General features: G+C 44.8%; 1 protein-coding gene across 2 annotated transcripts in view; it reads right to left on the reverse strand.

Moving 5' to 3' along the window:
* Positions 1-3,767: 3,767 nt before the first annotated feature.
* Positions 3,768-19,931, reverse strand: part of Tsp5D (Tetraspanin 5D) — an 86,988-nt gene continuing 70,824 nt past the window's right edge. For both annotated transcript variants that reach the window (XM_065432067.2, XM_065432066.2), the window contains exons 8-9: positions 15,045-15,129; positions 3,768-13,779 (exon numbers count right to left, since the gene is read on the reverse strand). In XM_065432067.2, coding sequence (XP_065288139.1) covers positions 15,102-15,129 — 28 coding nt within the window. In that variant the 3' untranslated portion in view covers positions 3,768-13,779; positions 15,045-15,101. The remainder of the gene's footprint in view (positions 13,780-15,044; positions 15,130-19,931) is intronic.

The raw sequence follows: 19,931 nt of genomic DNA on the forward strand, positions 1-19,931 counted from the left end.
CATTGCATTCCGGTACCTCATTGCATTCAAGCGCAGTCTGCGGTGGTGATTTGGAAGTGTGGTCTGCAATTGGTGTGGGTTGCTGTGATGTGCTGTTGTTTGCCATGCGCTTAAAAGCTTCAAACTCGGCTCGTAGCTCGGCTAAACTGTTTCGAAGTATTTTGTTTTCTTCTACTATTTTCTTGTACTCTGGGTTTTGTGTGATTGGTGTAGGTGTATTCTTAGGATTGGCAGTGGGAGATGCGACTTGCGCCCAGCTCACCTGATTATTTTGTGGGGTGCTGCATGCCAGTAGGATCCCTGGTGACTTGCTTCTTGGGGCCTCTTTCTTTTTCGTCTGATCTTGCTGCTGAGGCACCTTGTGTCGCGATGCCGAACGTCTCCTCTGGCCCGCCTGCCCGGAACAAGATCGGCTCCTCGACGGCGAGCGGGTTCTGGAGCGGCTGCGACGATCCATGGCCGGAAGGAACTCCAGCTCGGAGTCCTCGTCTTCGGTGGCGAACCACCGTAGCTGGGTCTTCGTTGGTTTCTTTGGCCGTGGTCTTGATATCTGCCTGACTGGCTTTAGTCTTTTGGGACATCGGCGGTCACCCGTTGGATGATCACTCCCACAAATGGCGCATTTGGGGGTGCACGTGTGTCCATCGGCAGGCTCCCGCACCCCGCACGAGCGGCACACCTGCGCGTCGGGCTGTGGACATACGTCGGTGCGGTGTCCCACGGTGCCACAGGTACGGCAGAATTGTACCGCATTTCGGTAGGGTGTGCAGAGTTTTTCTCCCCCGGAGTAATAAACACACCTTGGCACTCGGCTGCCGTAGAAGGTGAGCAAGGCGCTTTGTGAGTCGCCCATCATTCTTGCGTCGATCAACTCCAGTCCGTGCGTTCGGATACGTAGGTTCGATCGCAGCACGTCAGAAGGGGTGTGTGCTTCTATCCCGTGGATTACTCCCCGCGTCGTGTCTTCTCCTGCCGTAACGTACGCATTGACCGGGTGTTGTCGTCCGTTGATGTTCAAGGATTTGATGGCTTGCATGACCTTGGCCGTATCCCGATTCGGGGTGGATATCACTGCAATGTTCGAGCCTGACTTGATTCTTAGAATAAAATCGTTGTCAGTGGTTCTGTCCTCGCACGCCTCCATGACGGCTCTTGCCAGTGCCTGACTGGTAACATTCTTGAGTGGTAGCCCTTGGTGTGGTCTGATGACCACCTTCAGGTCACTCTTCTGTAGCGGCGGAAGACGCTTGAGTCGTGGGTGCCCGCGATGCGCCATGGGTTTAGACGAGTTGGTAGTCGGACCTGATGGCAGTGCGCTTCCTTGCGCGGAGCGGCGCTGCTGAGCGAGATTTTTCTTTTCCTTCAGGGAAAGAACGCGCTCCCATCCGGCTTCTGCGGTCGTTTCGTTGACCACGGTAGCGCTTTGCATGTTGTTGTTGATCGTGGCTGCCTCATTGCATTCGTGGTGCGGTGTTGCATCACCCACCTGAGATGCAGTGAAATCCATCTGTTCAAGGCGCGACGTTGTAATAAGTCGCGGGTTCGATGTCGCAGCCGGAGTTCTTAAGGCCGCCATGTTCAAATGCGCGCGCGCCCGCCGGCGCCGCTCTTTAACTGAAGGTAGCTCGCCACGTGCTGAAGGTGGAAAATCGGCCGTAAGATGCCGAAATATGGTCCGACTGACCTGCAGTTGGTCTCCACAGGCGCCGCACTACTTCTTGGAGATGGTGGTGATCGTTTCGGGCCGGTCCCAGAAGGTGGTCCGCCCGAAAAACCAAACATGCGTAGCCCGATGTGAGCGCAGCCGTTTCGAACGGCGTCTTCTTCTTCTTCCTCTGCTACTCACCGAACATCGCGCAGTCCCAGCGCCGTAGCAGAAATGTTCCTCGCGTCTGTGCTTGCTGCATACCCGAGTTGTAGCCGATGGCAGTCTGCCGGTTCTAAGTTTCGCCAGCCAAGCTTCACGCAGCTCCTTGCCCTGCGGCTATGTGACCACTGAATAAGGCCGACACCGGGCTCCATTGCGTACGCCCGGCACTGCGGCACCGAGCAAGTAGCCTACCATGCTGCATGCCTCCAGAGACAGCCACTACCTATTATAGTACACTCAAGGCGGTAAAGCCTCACCACTTTATCAAAACCGCGGCGCAGGTGGGACTTTAAACTTTCGTTTTCAGCTCGCTTCGGCGCTTCCGAAGCAGCCGACGCGGACGCTGTGTCCACGTGATCCCTAATGCCACGTCACGCCGATGATGGCGCTAGCTTTTCCAGTGGTGGAGCTCGCCCCTAATAGCGTTTTCTTTTCGTGTGTGACTATGCCTGATGCGAAGACCACGGATCCTGGGAGTGAACCTTTCAAAATTTGTAAATTTAAACAGATGCAAACATACTAGTGAGAGCACTTCGTCCATAGGACATCAGAACCATATCCGATTGTCCGTGCACCATATCAGATACAAATGGGACATCCACTGGACGTCCAATTCTGGATATCCTACTGCGTACTTCCCAAGGATATCGCACATGAGCCTTTTTTGGCATACACATGTATATTTTATTTATTTATTTATTAAGGTATCCACAGTGCCAGGACGCTGTGGGTTGTCCTTCACGAATGAGTTTCCTCATAACGGAATTGTTTTCTCGTATCTTCGATTTACAATCCGAAACCATTGTGTGCATCTCATGTGTACGTCATACTTTACTAATTTTCTGATGCAATTTACTTTGAAAACTTCAATTACTTTAATAAGCCACTTGCACTTGGCGGAGGGCCTTGAATACAGAAGAGTATATATGCTGCACGTCCTCACAAGTGCGTGCACGCTTAATGTGTGTATGCAATTTATCTGTTCGAAACGTGGGTGCTTCTGTCACACAGCATGTGCTGCGACCATTATAGACATCATGGCAAACTTGTGCAAAAGGCCCTGGCATATACGCCCGTAAAATGTATGCAGAATGTCTCCATAATGTCCCTCGGGGACATGCAAGGGGTGTCCGCGAGACAAGTGCGACCAAACGGTCATGCAAGAGACGCCTGCAGGACGTATTTGACATGTCCCTAGGATATTCATGTCCTGATAGTGGATGCTTATAAGATATCCATAGTACGTCATTGTTGCCACTGGGATCCCATTAGTAAAAACACCAACCGAAATTTATTGTAATTGGCGGTTCGGAGCCCGACTAGCACCTTCTTGCTCTTTAATTCAGTTGTCCCCAACCAGGCAGATATCCGCCGAATGTATTACCTTTGATCCCGATCGTATCCTTTGATTTTCGGATACGCGCTGCTGCTTTGCATGTGTGCAGCCTTTGAAAAATGTTGTTTTGGTTACAGTGCGGTGCCGCTTATAGTGCGCATACTCACGACTCCGACGATCTACACCGTATTAAGTAATCAGTTCTTCACATCCTTGTTAAGAGTTTAAATGTTCTTTCTGACAAGCAATCGAGAGCTTTACAAGAGAAAGCATCACGAGAGAAGCCATATCATCGCATGTCAAGACAGATTGGTCGGTAGTGGTTATATTGTGCTTTCACAGTGCAGAAGGCCCAGAGATTAGGGTATCTGCCTCTTGCTTATTCACATGTTGTACTCACAGTGAAAGTACATTTTTTTCGTATGTTGCCCTGCAAATCCTGCTGACCATCACTCTGCCCAAATTAACCAGGCGCCACCAAATATATTTGTTAAAGAAATCGCTGATACAAATACTTGACTCTCAGTAAGTCATAAAAGCAACACAAGAAAGAAACCAGAGACAGGCCTCTACAGACAGTATTTATTTAGCCCTTGCCATTTCCTAGAATACAGCCTGACATTCTATATTATATGTATATGTGTGTATATATATATATATGCACACACACACACACATGTATGGCGAACACGTGCACAGTTAGTGACAATTTCATTTTCTATCCCACGTCAACAACTATATAGATATGCATTTATGTTTATATATATATATATATATATATATATATCTATTATATTCATATAAAGGAGAGAGACAGCAATTTGTACTTGACAACTTTGCACGGGGTATTCACCATTGGGATATGCCTGCAATTGCTCACAAGATGTGAAAGCACATACGTACGCACATAAGACATGGTATTCCTGCACCCCTGCCATAATAATAGAAAAAAATCTTATATGCTAATGTGCAATCCAGTACCACACTCTTCCAGTGCCATCTATTTCCAACACATTGTACTTTTGATTTACACCAAAACGAAATAAAAAAACATAAAGATACGTCTCAGGAACACGCGCCATCCGTCTTCTGTCTTCCTGCATAGCCTGATCATTGTTGGAAGTGACACATGCAAAAAAAAATAGAGAGAAAAAGCGACCTAGACTCATACTCGCATATGCATGCTTTTAACAATATTCCGACACCTTTCGAGGGCGGTATCAAAAATACGACGTTTCTCCTCCTCGTAAATGGTCTTTCAAATATTCACAAAGCTCTGTCACCTATTTGCCCACAGCAGGATGTTCCAAAAGCATAAAAAGACAGAACATATCAAAACCCATGCACACACAAAAATAAACTTAAACTCTGTCGCAGTTAGTTTTGGAATGTTCTATTCAATTCAGAACAACATCAGGAAGTATGAAAAAGGAGGTCTTCAATGAGTTAACAGAAACGGGAGACAGGGTATTGTGTGATCCCTCTGCCAATGGCCACCAAGGATTTATACGCAGTGGGAAAAAGTAACTGCAAAGATCCTAAACTTGTAACACATCAATCACATTTCACTATTATTTTCTCACTGCACTCCTTACTGCATGTGAATGAGTTTTCTCACATAGACTTTAACAGAGGAGAAAGTGCACTCAAAGTGCAATTTGAGCTCAACGTGGGTACTAGGCTTGCACTCAATGCATAGTAAAACACACGAAGTACTCTACCGACATTCACCGCTAAGACAAGGTCAACATGTGAATGACACACTTTGTGCAGAGCATATTAAAAACGTGCAAGTGGTCCAGAAAGGTGTATACACTTTGAATTGTTTTCTATCAGAGAAACTCCACAACTTGAACAAGGAGATGTACAACGTCGTTGTGTGTATTACTGCTACTATTACTATTACTACCACCTATCTAGCTCGAGTTCTGTGCACAGCAGATGAGACTTACATGGCCAGATGAAAGCGCAGTTGACAAACCATTAAGGTTGCTAGTGAACACAATGTCACAAGGAAGAAAACACTGGCTCGGCCACATACTATGTACAGTGTGGTCCACTCTTAAAGGAAACACCTGTATTAGCATTGCGGCATCGATTACCAATGACACAGGGCACAAAATTCTGCAGACTAAATTTTTTGTACATGGAAGCCTGCTTTACACATCACAATCTTTTTCCATACAGTACAGAAGAACTGCTGCAATTATACTGTCTTTATTCTCAGTTCGGAGTTTCCTTTAAAAGTTTAGCATACTGTGCACTCAACACTAATGTGTAGCAGTGACTGTCTGCAGCACTGTCCCACACGCGACAGCAAATGTCAAGTGAGAACACAGAGCACACTTCCATTTTCGTCTTGCAAAGCAGCAGTGACAGCGTTCGGTAAGCAAATGCAGCCAGTCCCTTTGGTTTCAAGTGCCGGGTAGCTCACTGTAGTTGCAGGCATATGTACGAGTAGTTGGCACTCCGTGCAGTACTGAGCATCTAGAAAATTAAGAATGCATATGCAGAGATGAAGCCTAGTCTGCTATGTCAGATGAAACACCTGTGCTATGGCAAGGCGAGCTTCTAGACTTGTCTTCCTGATACCACGCACTACATGTCTAAAGGAAAATCTGCACAGACAGCCATAAATGCCTTCCTAGAGAATGTAGCAGGTTGGAAAGCAACTAAAAAATTGGGAATGACATATTAAGTGGCACCCATTGAGCGGTAGAGCCGCAGAAATTTAGCCATGCCGCGATGCAAGTATGTGCTGGCAGGGTAGCAGACAACTTGTCAGAATTCATCTCTGCATCTGTGCATTACGATTCTCAGTGCCCTCATGCCAGACCCTCTAAATGTTACCAGTTATAGACTAACATGTTCCCACTGAAAGCACATGCTCCGACACGCATGGCAGCATATTGATGAACGACCAATTTAAGACACCATGGGTAACAAACATGTGCAAACGTGCCACAGAAGCGTGCTGTTGGCAGTTTGGCCGCACAGGTGCAATGAGCATAGTAAGCATACTGAAACTTTTGAAGCCAGTGAACCTGAATTTCATATTGTTTCCTCAAAACAAGGCAACAAGTGAAAGAAGAAATCTGACAATGCACTGCCTCTGGCATAAATTCTACCACGCAGTCACAAGTGACTCAGGCACTGACAGGTGAGCAATTTTCTCACACTGACAAAAATTCATCTGGCATACAATTAAATTATAATTGCAGAGTGGTGAGGTGCAAAATGAAGTTCAAACTATCAACACTTTCAAACACTGTCACATAGACGAACAGACCTGCACTTCTCACCACACTCACAAACAGGCAGTGAGCAAAGCAAGGTAATTTAGGCATTGGCATGCACTTAAATCGAATCATTAATTTAGCATAATCCACGAAGTATTGACAAGAAAAGGAGTTTCTATTTAAGAAAAAGCACTTGTTTGCTTCTTTTTCCACAGCAGAACACTAAGACAATGCAAATAACTTCATGTTATTCCTTAGGTTAGAAGAAAATTGCAGGCGCAGTGAATGCATTTGAGCGTAGGAAGATTTGAAGGAAAGTCTTGAGCTTTATGGGGGTGCCGACCCTTGTTTGAAGCCAATAGTATATGCTCACCTTCACTCAAGTTATGCTGAGCATTCCAGAATAAGAGTGCCAGGTACACATGACTGTTTCAGTTAAATTGCAGGGTTATTTGGACTCAAATTTCACACAGAGATTGCATTTTACACACCAATGCCAAGTTGCACTGCATAGTTTGTGTTCTGTTCTTGCACATTTGATATAACTATGTGATGCGACTTGGCAACCATGTTCAATAACCAACTAGCCTACACACAACCGTTTATTGCATTTTAGGGTGCATGACATTTAACATCACGTTTGGGTGAAATAATAATGTTTCATCCACAGCAAAGCAGAAATGCACATGTTATCTACAGTGATGCAGAACAAGTGTCAATTTCACTCTAACAAACTGGAAACGTCTGTCACTGCTAAAACAAAACATAGTACATGTAGTGTTCTGCCAATACAGTGAGGAATGACACCACTGTTTTGTTCACCTAAATTCAAAATTGTTGTTGGTTTGTCATCAATGCAGATGACTGCTACCTGGTTCTTACGAATAAAGCAAGGTCACTATTGCACCCAAACATTGTGCTAAATTGTGTGCACTGTGAAATGCCAAGTCTGTGCGAAATTTGAGTGTGAACGAGCTGTTGACCTAGCCAGAAGGTTCATGTATACGATTTGCTCCAATTTAGGCAACATTTGATACAGAAGCAGGAAAATTGCAGCTCCAGCAGTGCTGGGAGTGTGTTCACTACGGAAGTGGCTTCTCCTCACAGTAGGAGCATGGTGACACCTTGGCCGTCACATCAGCAGCAAGTAGTCGAGAAAGTAGACGAGGAATCACAGGGATCAGGAAAAAAAAAGCAAATGTAGCAAAGGCAACTCTTGGCAGTGACAAAACGGCCAGACACAAACCATTGTTCTGGCATCACCGGAACTGAGCTTAGGTTTACCTGTTCGACTGCGCATGTCGCGGCGGAAGTTGAAGACAGCAGAATAAAGGCAGCTGCAGAGACCAAGTGGGATGATGCGCATTCAAGATGCCTGTTCCCAGACTTGAAATCCTGGGGGAGTGCTATATGACTGACAAACATGACCGGATGCACCAGTCGAGAGGCCGCAGTGGTGTGCGGGTCTGACATGCACCAAAACACCAATTTCTTTGGTGCTGCATCTTCTTGCTCGGGGCACATGTCAGTTGTATAACAAGCGAAAAAGAATGATGCACAGTAAGCTTTCTGTGCTGACGTGACTTGCAACATACACTAGCTGCACTACACGTGTGACAAAAATTAAAGGCAGAAACATATAAGAAAGTCCAATGACTGCAGCAAAATCAGCCATGTGCGTTTGACAGCTGTGTTGTGCAGAAAAGAAAACGTGCGCACATACACACAATATAAATATGCAGAATTTGCGGCCACAACAAGAGAGAAAGGTGTTGCAATAGTTCTATGTGCAAATGGCCCACTCTGCAGCACATTACCACACTGGGCACAAGAGGGGATACAGACCTAGAGACGGCAATCAGAAAAAGAAAGCAGTGAATCATCGGTACCTTAACATGGCCTTGTAGTTTAGGCAGACACCCATGAACAGCTGACATTGAAAAGTACACGCACATTACATCAAATACAATCGTAATGTCATGGACCTCAAACACTCAAGGCTAAAGAGACCTCACAAGAAAAATTTGAAAAACTAATGGCAAAGAAAGAGCCTGTATTCCCAAGACCCACAGTGAAGTAGTCTGATCTGGCATCACTGTACTATTGAAACCTAGCACGCAGAAGGCATCAAAGTAAGGACAGAATTTCCGAGGCACATTCATACATAAAGACACCTCAATGAAGGTGTGGCAAGCTGACCTCGTTATGGAGGGATTCCTGTCCAAACTTAGGATAAATCATACAACACTTTAGAACACTACCCCCTCCCCCCCAAAAAAAGAAGAAATAAAGAAATAGAGCTCGACCAGAAAACAGAGCTGTGCACATGTCACAAGAAAAAAAAAGACTGTAACAAGGCTAGATATGCACACCACAAACCCCCAGCATCACATCACTTCAATGTGCCAGAAAGCTTGCAAGCATTTCCTTCGTTTGAGCCACTTTCATTGGACAGACAAAATACAACACAGCAGTAGGCCTGGATTCCACCGCAGGAACCATACATCTCACTATGGTTTGCATGCAATAAAAAATAATAAATATAGATATGCATCCATGTACGGCAGTACGTGTCCCCATAAATAAAAGGACAAGACATCAGTGTGCTCATTCAACAGTAAATATAGTGTTGCTATATGTCTTTCACATTGAGGCACTGGTCACAGTGACTGAATGGGATAGTGTCCACAAATAACATAGATACTTTTAGCTAGTCAAAAGACACTGCATTGTAATCAGTTTTGTCAGTTATTACAATGCCAGCATAGTAAAATACATCAAGATGCGAGGTACGACTGGTTCCTACTATGCCCAACTTTAGCACTGCTGAAAAAAGTAATGGCAGATGCCACTTTTTCACAATGCTAGTAATGCATTACATGAAGGGTATTCTCACAGAACTATCAACAGCAAGGCCAGAATTGTGCCTTTCTTGATAGCAGCTTCCCCTAGAAGAAAGAGAGCCTAGTCTTGCAAGTTAGTTCCAAAAGAAGTGCCCGTTTACGTCATTTGCATTCTTTTATATACTGTTCATTCGTGCTGCACAAACTTAGAGGCAAGCCAGGCCTGACTCCAACACACTTGTTGCCTAATGTGTTCCCAAAAACAATTTCCTTCACTGCTCACTTAATTCCAAGTCCATACGCAACAGGATAACTGTGGGAATGAAACCTGTTGCAAATTGCACACGAGATTGTGGCACAGGAAGCGAATACAAAATGTTCGATCTTGCCACATGTATACAGGTATTCATTTCACTTTGTAGGAACTCGCTGACAACGGCACTCTCTGGCTGTGCATTTTGCTGCAAGTTATACAGACACTTAAAATGTGCAGCTGTAGCGCAGCATATTAGACTGCAATGGCTGAGCACAACTTGTACATTTGTGCCCAGCCAACAGACCTACAAATGAGACAGAAAGATGAGTGACCATAGCTGTCTTCACTGCGACCACTATCTAAGCAGCGGCTACCCCTACGGCCTCCCAGATAAGAGAAAAAGAAAACCTTGTGAGGCTCTAGGCATCTACGTTCTTGGCTACTCACCACTTAACAGGAAGCTGAAGGGCCTCGTGAAATCTTTAGTTATTTGTACAAGCAGTGATCACTCTACATTGGGAAAAGTATACCAATCTTGAAAAGGCTGAAATATTAAGCTGGTTCAATTCAGATGCTTTTTCTAGTGTTTTAGAAGCAGGAATGCCAATATCAGTGTCCACACAATGGCAGTGTGGTGTGCGAGCTAATCGGAGCCAAGTTTTCGAAAGCACTGCCCCTACTGGAGTAACTATGCGGTGCTACTTGCCCTACCATGTAGGCTTGTCTGGGGCAGTGTAAGTGCAGACAAAGAAAGCGCTCAAGAGTGCAAGTATGTAGCTGAAATGAGAAGACACATTTTACTATTTGCAAACAAAGTGATTCAAGGTATTGAGCCGCTTTAACGATTTATTAGACTTCCTTCAGCTTACTGGTTAAAGGCCACAGCATTGACCAACGACAGCTGGGTGTTCAAGACAGGAAGTGAGGCACAAGAGCAGTTCCAGTGAGAGGAACCACGTTAGCATTGGATGCGTGTGTTACTGGTATTTTTCTTGTCTTTTGTGCACAAATGGAATGTTTCTCACCCCTTGTTTGCAAAAGACTAGCGTGGACATTATTGTGACAGGAATTCTCCTGCTCACCTGATAAAAAACATTAAAAAAACAAAGAGCTAAGCGCGAGAAAATGCCTCGCGGCACAGCAAAATGTTGTGCAAAAATCTGAAGCAAAACATGGCGAGGCTGCAAATGAAAAACATGGAATGTATAAAAGCTGCAAACGCATGCGCCTAGTTGAAAAATGCGGCACTTGATAATGTTGTTCCCTTTGTACAAAGTGTAGGTGCAAAAAGGGAGCGAAAAAAATAAGGTTCCACATAAAACAGCACAGTGTTACTCGGTCACTCTAAAAAAATAATAAAGAAAGAAAGATCATAGACTTGTATCTCCTGTGTAGATTGCAAGCAGGTTGCACTGCTTTCATGTAGCTGTGAAGCAATACCAAAGGTCGCTAAAGACATTATTAAAACAGAAGAGGCTCCCAGTCAAATAGTTCACACTTGCTAAACTTATTTGCATCATTTTCAAACGCAACACAGTGGTACTGTCACCCTGGTCGATAAAAAAAGAAAAATATATTGTAAAAGATACCTTGACCACGAGACAAGAACACTTTTCACTTTCCACAGGCACTGATGATAGTACCACATGAGACGACCTTGCAGCAACACACAGAATGAAACAATGGCGTGGTAGACCATATCCAAATGGCAAAGTCTAGACTATGCTATGCAAGATTTTCCCATGAATTTAAAAGCAACCCATAATACTGACCACAATTACCCTCAACTTATGCTCTCTCGTCATCCCCCAACTACTGTATACACTCGTGTAATTACAACTCTTACACAGGGGTGGGCCATTTCAGTTCAATTTTTACGGCTACATATTATCGACATGATCCCTGCGTAGCGAAAGAGCAAACACTGTTGTTGTCATAATGCATTACTTGTTCATGCATGCACATCATGCCATGGGTGCCTATCTAGTACTCGCTCACTGTCACCGCTGCTGAGGCACGGTTCGGCAGCAGGTATCGAGAATATGCCGGTCCTCCATGCCATTTACGGCATTAGATATGTCTGCGAGTTTTAAAGATTTTTACAACATTGTCTGAAGGCACCCCAGTCGACACACTCAAAATTAAAGGTGACAAGCAACAACTAAGCCTTTTTGTTTACCCTTTTTATTTTTCCCCAGATGTTACGCTGCCAAGCTGAGGATGCGGTTCTTACACGAGAGTGGCCCTTACTTTTAGTGTATACAGTATTGTTACATTACTTGCTAAGCCAGTTTTGTCTCAATAAATGTTATACAAATGAAGCATTTCGTATCAACTTCAACATTAGAGCTTGCCTTGTCCATTACTGCCTCCAAAGCCTGCAGTGAATTTACCACACAGAAGCTACTGGTTTATGTGGAACATGCTCTTTGACAGGAAATGCCAACAGTCCCCTTAATCATTGATCTGCGAGTTGCAAAACCTTGCAGTCATCCTATACAATCAAATCTCGATATAACGAACGCGAATATACATAATTATTAGATATAACAAAGAAAACCCCCAAAAAGTACATTGCTCACGCTACTCACAGCCTTGCTGTACTGTTCCAGGAATTCCTCAGCTAGTATGCTACCTGTTGTAACACATCAGTGAGTGCGACAGCTCATGAATACGTCGGAGTTGATGATGTCATGGTGTTACCATAACTGACAATCGACGAAGTCTTCAAAGCCCTCAAGGGCTTTGAAGACTTCGTTTGATGTTAAAGAAGTGAATGTCAACAAAGGCAACAGTGAGGAACAGACTGTAAACAAAGAATTTCAAAGGCAATGAAGGCAATAGCTTCATTCGACAATCTACAGTTTTACTTGGCGTCGTTCCTGCATTTTGCCGCGAAGAATGCTTTGTGCCTCAGTGCAGCGATGCTGGCTGCAGTCGCACATTCTGCCAGACGAATTGTTCAAAAAAGTAGCAACATATTTCACTAAGTCCCTCTTGAATTAATGTTGAATGAAGGTTTTCTCATGTTAAATGTATCTAAACTGCTCTGTTGTGAGCAGTACAGTGCGTAATCATTACAACGAAGTGACCTGTAAACGAAGAATTTTGGTAGTCCCAAGCACTTCATTATAAAGGCACTTGGCTATATATGTTTATAATGAATATGAACTATAATAAAGGTATTTTTGAGTCAGATGCGGCTTGAACACATCTCCGCAGTGGACATTCGTTAACACGAGGTTTGACTACATAGCCCCAAAAATATCAAACAAAGAACTCACACAGAAAGAGAGGGGTGGTAATTCGCTCCATGCATTCACAAACCAAAACAAGACAACCCCATACAACAAATGCCCACATGAAAAAAGAAAAAACAAGGAAAGGTGGTTTCTGGCCAAGTCCTTAGCATAAAGATGGTGCATTATGCACAGTCAGAATGGTACAATACAAGCAGAGTGACACAGGCACTATTCACACTTTGAGGGCATAACACAACAACACTAGATACGCCTACGTGCCTTGTTTTCCTGCAGTACCCACTGACCACCAATACACTACATTCTGAGCGCTTGTTTACAAAATACACTGAGCTGGCCAACTTGCACAGCTGACATTAACTTGTGCCCAGCAAAGCTTCACACTGACAGCATTTGTCTAGACAAAGCAGTACAAACTGCCTCACTGTCAGGCATACACGATGAAAAAAAAAACAATATAGCTAGAAGAATGATTGAAGTAAAGCCTTCTGACACGGTCAAGGAGTTACCCCCGAGCTGACGCAAACGTAGTTATCTTGCCAAGTATAAATGTGGTACCAAGTCCCTCAACAACTCCTACCCTAAAAGCAAAAGTCGCAGGCAGCCCTGTGATGTATGCGCATGAAACGTCTTCAATTAATATGCGCACAGAGGCGTCACAGTCGACAATGAGTGCACATCGTCGACAGAAGGCCGGCACCACGACCGAGCGACATCTGTACCGCCCGGGGAAATGGACCACTGAAACCTGAATGGATAAAAGTTTTTCTACAAAGTCAGAGTGCTGCAGCATCATGGGCACACAGCCATCAGATCACCTCCCTCCGTGACAGTAGTCGGCACTGGTCACTGCTGTCTGCTCACGACTACGAGACTTCTTTGCATGAACACACGATGCCGACTGCTGACCAGCGATGGGATCACCGTACCTGCATTCTTATTTTCACTCAACACAAACATAATGGCTTGAAACACCTGCAAGAGGAGGTAGAAACCATGTTCGAGCACATGAACAGACCAACAGTTCAAAACAAAACATGCAGTGGAAGATTCATGCGAGTACCAGTGAAAAGCTGTGTCATGGTTAGGCTAAGTCTGCTTTGTTCAGAAAAGACCCAGACTCAGCAGCCTTGGATCACTGACAACTTTAAGCAGATGCACCAAAATGCACTCTTTCATATACCCGGTCACCATAAAACCGAACGAATATTTACACGTGCAATGCTTAGGACTTCAATTATGTATGTTGTTTGTTGTACAGTATGGTCCCTTTTTAAAGGGAGCAAGTACTTAATACTCTGCCATCGGTTATCGCTGAAACCTGACCTAAGGGACCCGTAGACAGATTTATGTATATATGTACAGTGTTCAGGGATTGAAAGGCGATAATTGGCCCGCATGATGACCGGCAGTTCGTGCGCTATCGGTGAGTGCTGGGTGATGGCTGTGGGGCCAAATGTAGTCACAATGCATCACAAATCCCGGCCCCGCTTTCATTGTATATCATAATGCTTGCCATCCCTAGCACCCACTGGATGCACAAGAAGTGCTGACTGCCATGCAGGGCAATTATCTTGTTCGAAACGCTGAGCACTGCACACCTCGCTAATCTCATTAGCTACTTCCTCCTGATAAATGTACGAAAATATTCCAGTTATATTTCTGTTATTACTGGTTAAGTGTTTTTTAACTGTACAGCACACTATACGTCATTTCGTAATACATAAATTTTTATATTTTTGATAGCATTTGCAACATAGAATCCAAATAGTGTCAGCAAGAAGTGAAACGAGGTTATCTTGCATAACACATTGTAACAAAGAACATGTACGGCGGACAAGGTGCAACCATAAATCTTGCAACCACAAAGTAGAAAGCAGTTTTAAAACCAGGTTTCAAGGCTACGCCTAGCCAGTTTCCCTTCACTCTTCAAGCGCCTTGTCCGTCGTACATGTTCCTTTTTTAGTCCGCATCTTCGTAGCACTCTTTTCTTCAAGTATGCAAAATCAACTTGCCCACATCAAGCTTCTGCTGTAACAAAAGAGAATGCCCAATTTTTTCCTTTAGTCTTTTTTCCCCAGTTCATCAAAGTTATTATGCACAACATTTCAAGAGGATATTTAGGGCCGCTGTTACGCTGCTAGATTTGTAAATTTAGTAACTGACACAAAATTTTTCTCGCTGTGCATCTCAAACATGCATTTGCATGATGCAGAAAAATGGGGAGAAATTGTGCTTACCATTTTCCTATGGTGTCGCCTCCTCGAGCAATTTTGCAAAGCATGGGTGTGGCTGGTTCAGACCATTGCTGCATATTGGATGTATCTGCGAGTCAACAAATATTTGGTTGTTGAAAACACCCAGGCATTTAGACCATTTGTCTCCTGTACGCTGACTGACTTCAGGAGGGTCAAATGCTGCTCCAGAAGTTTTTACAGTGACTATTTGCTTTGTTCCGAAAAAAGAAGTAGTAGAAGAAGATGAAAGTCCACTTGAGGGGCACACTATCAGCGGTGACTCAAACAAGACACAGGTTTCACAGGGAGGTGGAAGCTCAAAGTGATCGACAGGTGAACGAACGAGGGGAAAGCTCAGACCAGAGCCCAGATTTTGATAAAGGAATGACTTGGCTTCGCCAGGGTAACAACTGCTTTCCCAGGGAGCGTGTATATCATCACATTATATTGATGGTAAGGAACCAGTCAGTGCCAAAACTCCGACTCACGAATCTAATTCTTCTTATTGGGCAAGCTAGCACCAAGAAAAACAAGTAACACTAAAAGCATGTTAGTGCCAAGCACCGTTGTCAGTTGCTGAAATTTGATCTGCAGGTCAAATACATCGGCTATTTATGCCTTTCTCATTGTACATTCGGGTAATTGTTGGTGCTCGTGTACATTCCTGAATGTACACCACTATTGGCATAGCACATGCAATCTTATTAGACAAGATTTTCTTGCTATGGAATTGGCGACGACATTCTGGAAAGTTCCAATACAAGCAGGCACTTCTTACACCAAGCAATAAGTTTGGAACAGTGGTTAGCCAGTGAAAAACGGTTGCTGTAAGAAGATAATGATGTTCATACCATATTTACTTGATTCTAACGCGCCCTCGATTGTAATGCACACCCGTTTTTCATGACCAAAAAAAAGAGTACAATACCGTGCACCTCATGCTTTAATATAGAAGTACTATTTTCTCCCATTTGGAAAAAAAAACAGATTTATTCCCTATACAGTAAAGTTGAAATGAATAAAAACACAAACGGAAGCGGCATACCATGCCGCCAAGATTTTCACTGCGCCGGTACGAGTTGCGTGGGGCAACAGATATCACTCATTAAATTAAAAATTAAATTATGGGGTTTTACGTGCCAAAACCACTTTCTGATTATGAGGCACACCGTAGTGGAGGACTCCGGAAATTTCGACCACCTGGGGTTCTTTAACGTGCACCTAAATCTAAGTACACGAATGTTTTCGCATTTCGCCCCCATCGAAATGCGGCCGCCGTGGCCGGGATTCGATCCCGCGACCTCGTGCTCAGAAGCCTAATACCATAGCCACTGAGCAACCACGGCGGGTGATATCACTCATCATCGCTATCAGAAAACTCCTTATCACTATCAATGGACCAAAGCATTTCATCCTCAGTGCCGTCCATGGCATTCGAAATCCAGCACTTTTTAAAGGCCTTGTTGACCATGGCAGACGGGATCGTGCACCATGCATCTTTCACCCGTCCAGCGAAGTCCTACAGCGAGGCACGCTTCATTTTATTGGCCGGCATGAATTCGTGGCAGCCACTGACAAGCCATTCGGTGTAGAGCACCGGAATTCTATCTTTCACTGGCTTGTTCAAACAAACATCGAGCGGCTGGAGCTGCAATGTCATGTCAACGGGTATCACAACAAGATTGGTGTTGTATGCAGCCAGCTTGTGCTTGATGCGCTGGTCAAGCTGGCTGAACACGTCGAGCACACGCATCCCACACAGACACAAACTGCCGGAGGGTCTCTTTCACAAAACATTATCAATCCAGTCAGTGACCAAGTCTGTGGTCATCCAACCTTTTTCATCTGCGCACACAATCATGCCACTCAGAAACACGATGCCTTTTGGGAGCGTCTTCTGCCTGAAGATAAGATACGGGGGCAGCTTGTGCCCATCCACACTGCAACAAAGCATTGCGGTGACTCTAGTTTTTTCGGGGCCAAAAGACAAAATGCGCACTGGCTTCGCCCCCTTCTTTTCAACGGTTGTAGTGGCACGCATGTCAAAGTACAGTGGCGTCTGGCATTTCCAATCTGTTCCAAGTGGTAGCCATTTCTATGGCACAACTTCAAAACGTACCGCTGAAAACTGTGCAATTTCTCTTCATATTCTTCGGCAAATTTTTGGCATATCCTTGTCCGCCTTAGAAGAGAAAACCCTTTTCTTTTCATAAACTTTGATAGCCAGCATCTGCTCGCTTTGAAGTCACTCCGCATTAGCCCTTTCTGTAGGGCTAACTGCTTCGCGCGTACTTTGAGCAGATCGGTCGTCACAGGCCGCTCTACCTCTCGCTGCTCTTGCACGTATTGCGCGAACAGCTCTTCTATTTCGGCGAAGTGGCCCTGCTTCGGTCCACTGGAACCCTTCCTTGCTGCTTTGCTAGTGAAAATATTCTCCTTCTGTTTGCGCCAGTCCCGCATGCAAGTTTCGGGAACTCCGAACGCCCGTGATGCGGCCTGGGGCGCTATCAGCCCTTCGCGATTGGTCAAAAACTTTTTTCGATCACCTACACTTCACCCGTCTGTCACGCGGCATCACGAAAACCGCGATAGCTTCCCATCTGATATGACGTGTACATACTGATAACGCATGACGTGACCGAACAAATGAAAAATTGTTATTTCTGATTCGACACCTTTTTGCCATCAGCCCTCGACTATTGCTCAAGAGTTCTCGCGCCACACCCACTTCACCTGCCTGTCACGCCAGGTCACAGAACCACAAAAGCTCCCCACGTCAAAGTGACATGTACGCGTTAAAGATGCATTAATATGCCGAACAAAACTGAATTTTCTTCTGAATAGCCGCAGGCTGCCCCGTTCCGAAAGGAATAAAAGATAGCTGCCGCCGATCGCTCAGGCACTGGCTACTCGCATCTGCCGGAGAGCATGGGTTTATTTGTGTATAATAAAGCTTTTTGTGTGGCCGTGTAACGTTATCGAGCACTTTCGGCATGTTTGCGACCTTGCTCACCCAACTTTTCTTTGCCGAGGATCCTTTTTAGCGGCATTTTTGACCTTCCGTTGCATGCCGCCGGGATTTTTGACCAGCCACCACAAGCTAACTAAGGGAAAGTGGACCAATCGCAGATGCGGGCACCACCCTGTTCATCTGGTTATCAATTTTCAGAGCAGTGGCTCAGCCCCATCGAATCCCGTTCCACTTGAGCGTGCTCCTCGCCTCGTCTCAGCCATTTAGATAAGACAAGCCGCTCGGTGTAGGCAATGTTATTCATTTTTTAAGCAAACAAAAGTGACCTTCTATGAACGAGCAGAGCGCTTCATTGGTCTGTCCACGCAACCCCGTGGGTGACCATCGATGCTTGAGTCAGCGGTTACGCAAATATGACGTCAGGAGAATGAAATAAAAACATATTGGAATAGATTTACGTTATAGGGCCCCTGATAACCATCCGTCTCCGTGCACATGATAACTTTCCTTTTAAATGTGGCATCATGGTGCACTTCGCGTGTCTTCACAGTCGGCACTTCCATGCTGATTGAATAAATGCAGAAAACTAGGTTACGCCAGCGCCTGGTTACCCGTACAACATGGAGGTATACACATGGAGGAAGATACGACAGCTAGGCTAGAAGTGCGTATGAGGTGGCGACTTTTCGAATGCCGATGGCGATATGGTAACGTGGATTTAGGGTCGTACTCGACTCTAACACGCACGCAATTTTTGGGCCCGTTTTATCGGAAGAAAGGTGCGCGTTAGATTCGAGTAAGTACGGTATGTCACTACAGATGTTTTCATCGGGTGAGAAGGAGAGGGCGGGCAGTGAGCTTTTCTTCCTCTCAGGCTTGTGTGAGCCGGTGCAACACGGCTTCAATGTGTTGCCAGACGCCTGCTGCAGAACAATTTGGAGATGTTTTAGCTAGTTCTACATGAAATTTTTCCACCCATCGTGGTTGCTCAGTGGCTATGGTGTTCGGCTGCTGAGCACGAGGTCGCGGGATCGAATCCTGGCTATGGCGGCCGCATTTCGATAGGGGCGAGATGCGAAAACACTCGTGTACTTAGATTTAGGTGCACGTTAAAGAACCCCAGGTGGTCGAAATTTCCGGAGTCCTCCACTACGGCGTGCCTCATAATCAGAAAGTCGTTTTGGCACGTAAAACCCAATAATTAAATAAATTACATGAAATTTATGTGATTTCAATTCATATGAGGTCATCGAAGGACCACTGTATAGACCTTTGGTGCAGCGGTAACTATACAGTATGTGGAAATTTCTCTTGGCTGTGCAAACATGCGATGTGTATCATCAGCCGCAGTATGTGTTGTGAACTATTTTGAGAGTATCGGGTTCACTTTATGAAGAGAACAAGTGTCTTTAAATTGCCTGCATGAATTGGAAAATATTCTCACTATGTGATCGCTTGGCATAGGAACTAATGCATAAGAGTGCTCGTGTCCCGCCAACCCAATGCAATGTGGGAACACCTAAGCACCACTCGTTATAAAACATTTGCGTCAGACACCAGCATTGTTCTCACGCATGCCTAAGTTAGCCTCCCATATGAGACTGATGGCTTGCTCAACACAGCAATCACTGCGGTTGGTAAACCAGCATGATGCATATAAGTGATGTGCTCTGCCTTTTTGCCCTGTAATGCATAACATCCAAGGGGAATTGCATAAAAAGAAATCCACAGATATTTGTAAGGATACAATTTCCATAAAACGAGTGTGTTTTGTATAGCTGGACAAACAAGTGTGAAAATTGGTTTTTATCCTCTTGTTTCACGAAAGAAAATGGAAAACTACTACTTGCTGCTGAACCACAGCTTAGAATTGCAGTGAGACTGCTGCAGTAAGGTCAAATTTTTCAACAAATCTTCAG

This window comes from Dermacentor albipictus, chromosome 3 (assembly GCF_038994185.2).
Source record: "Dermacentor albipictus isolate Rhodes 1998 colony chromosome 3, USDA_Dalb.pri_finalv2, whole genome shotgun sequence".
In the NCBI taxonomy this organism is placed as follows: Eukaryota; Metazoa; Arthropoda; class Arachnida; order Ixodida; family Ixodidae; genus Dermacentor; species Dermacentor albipictus.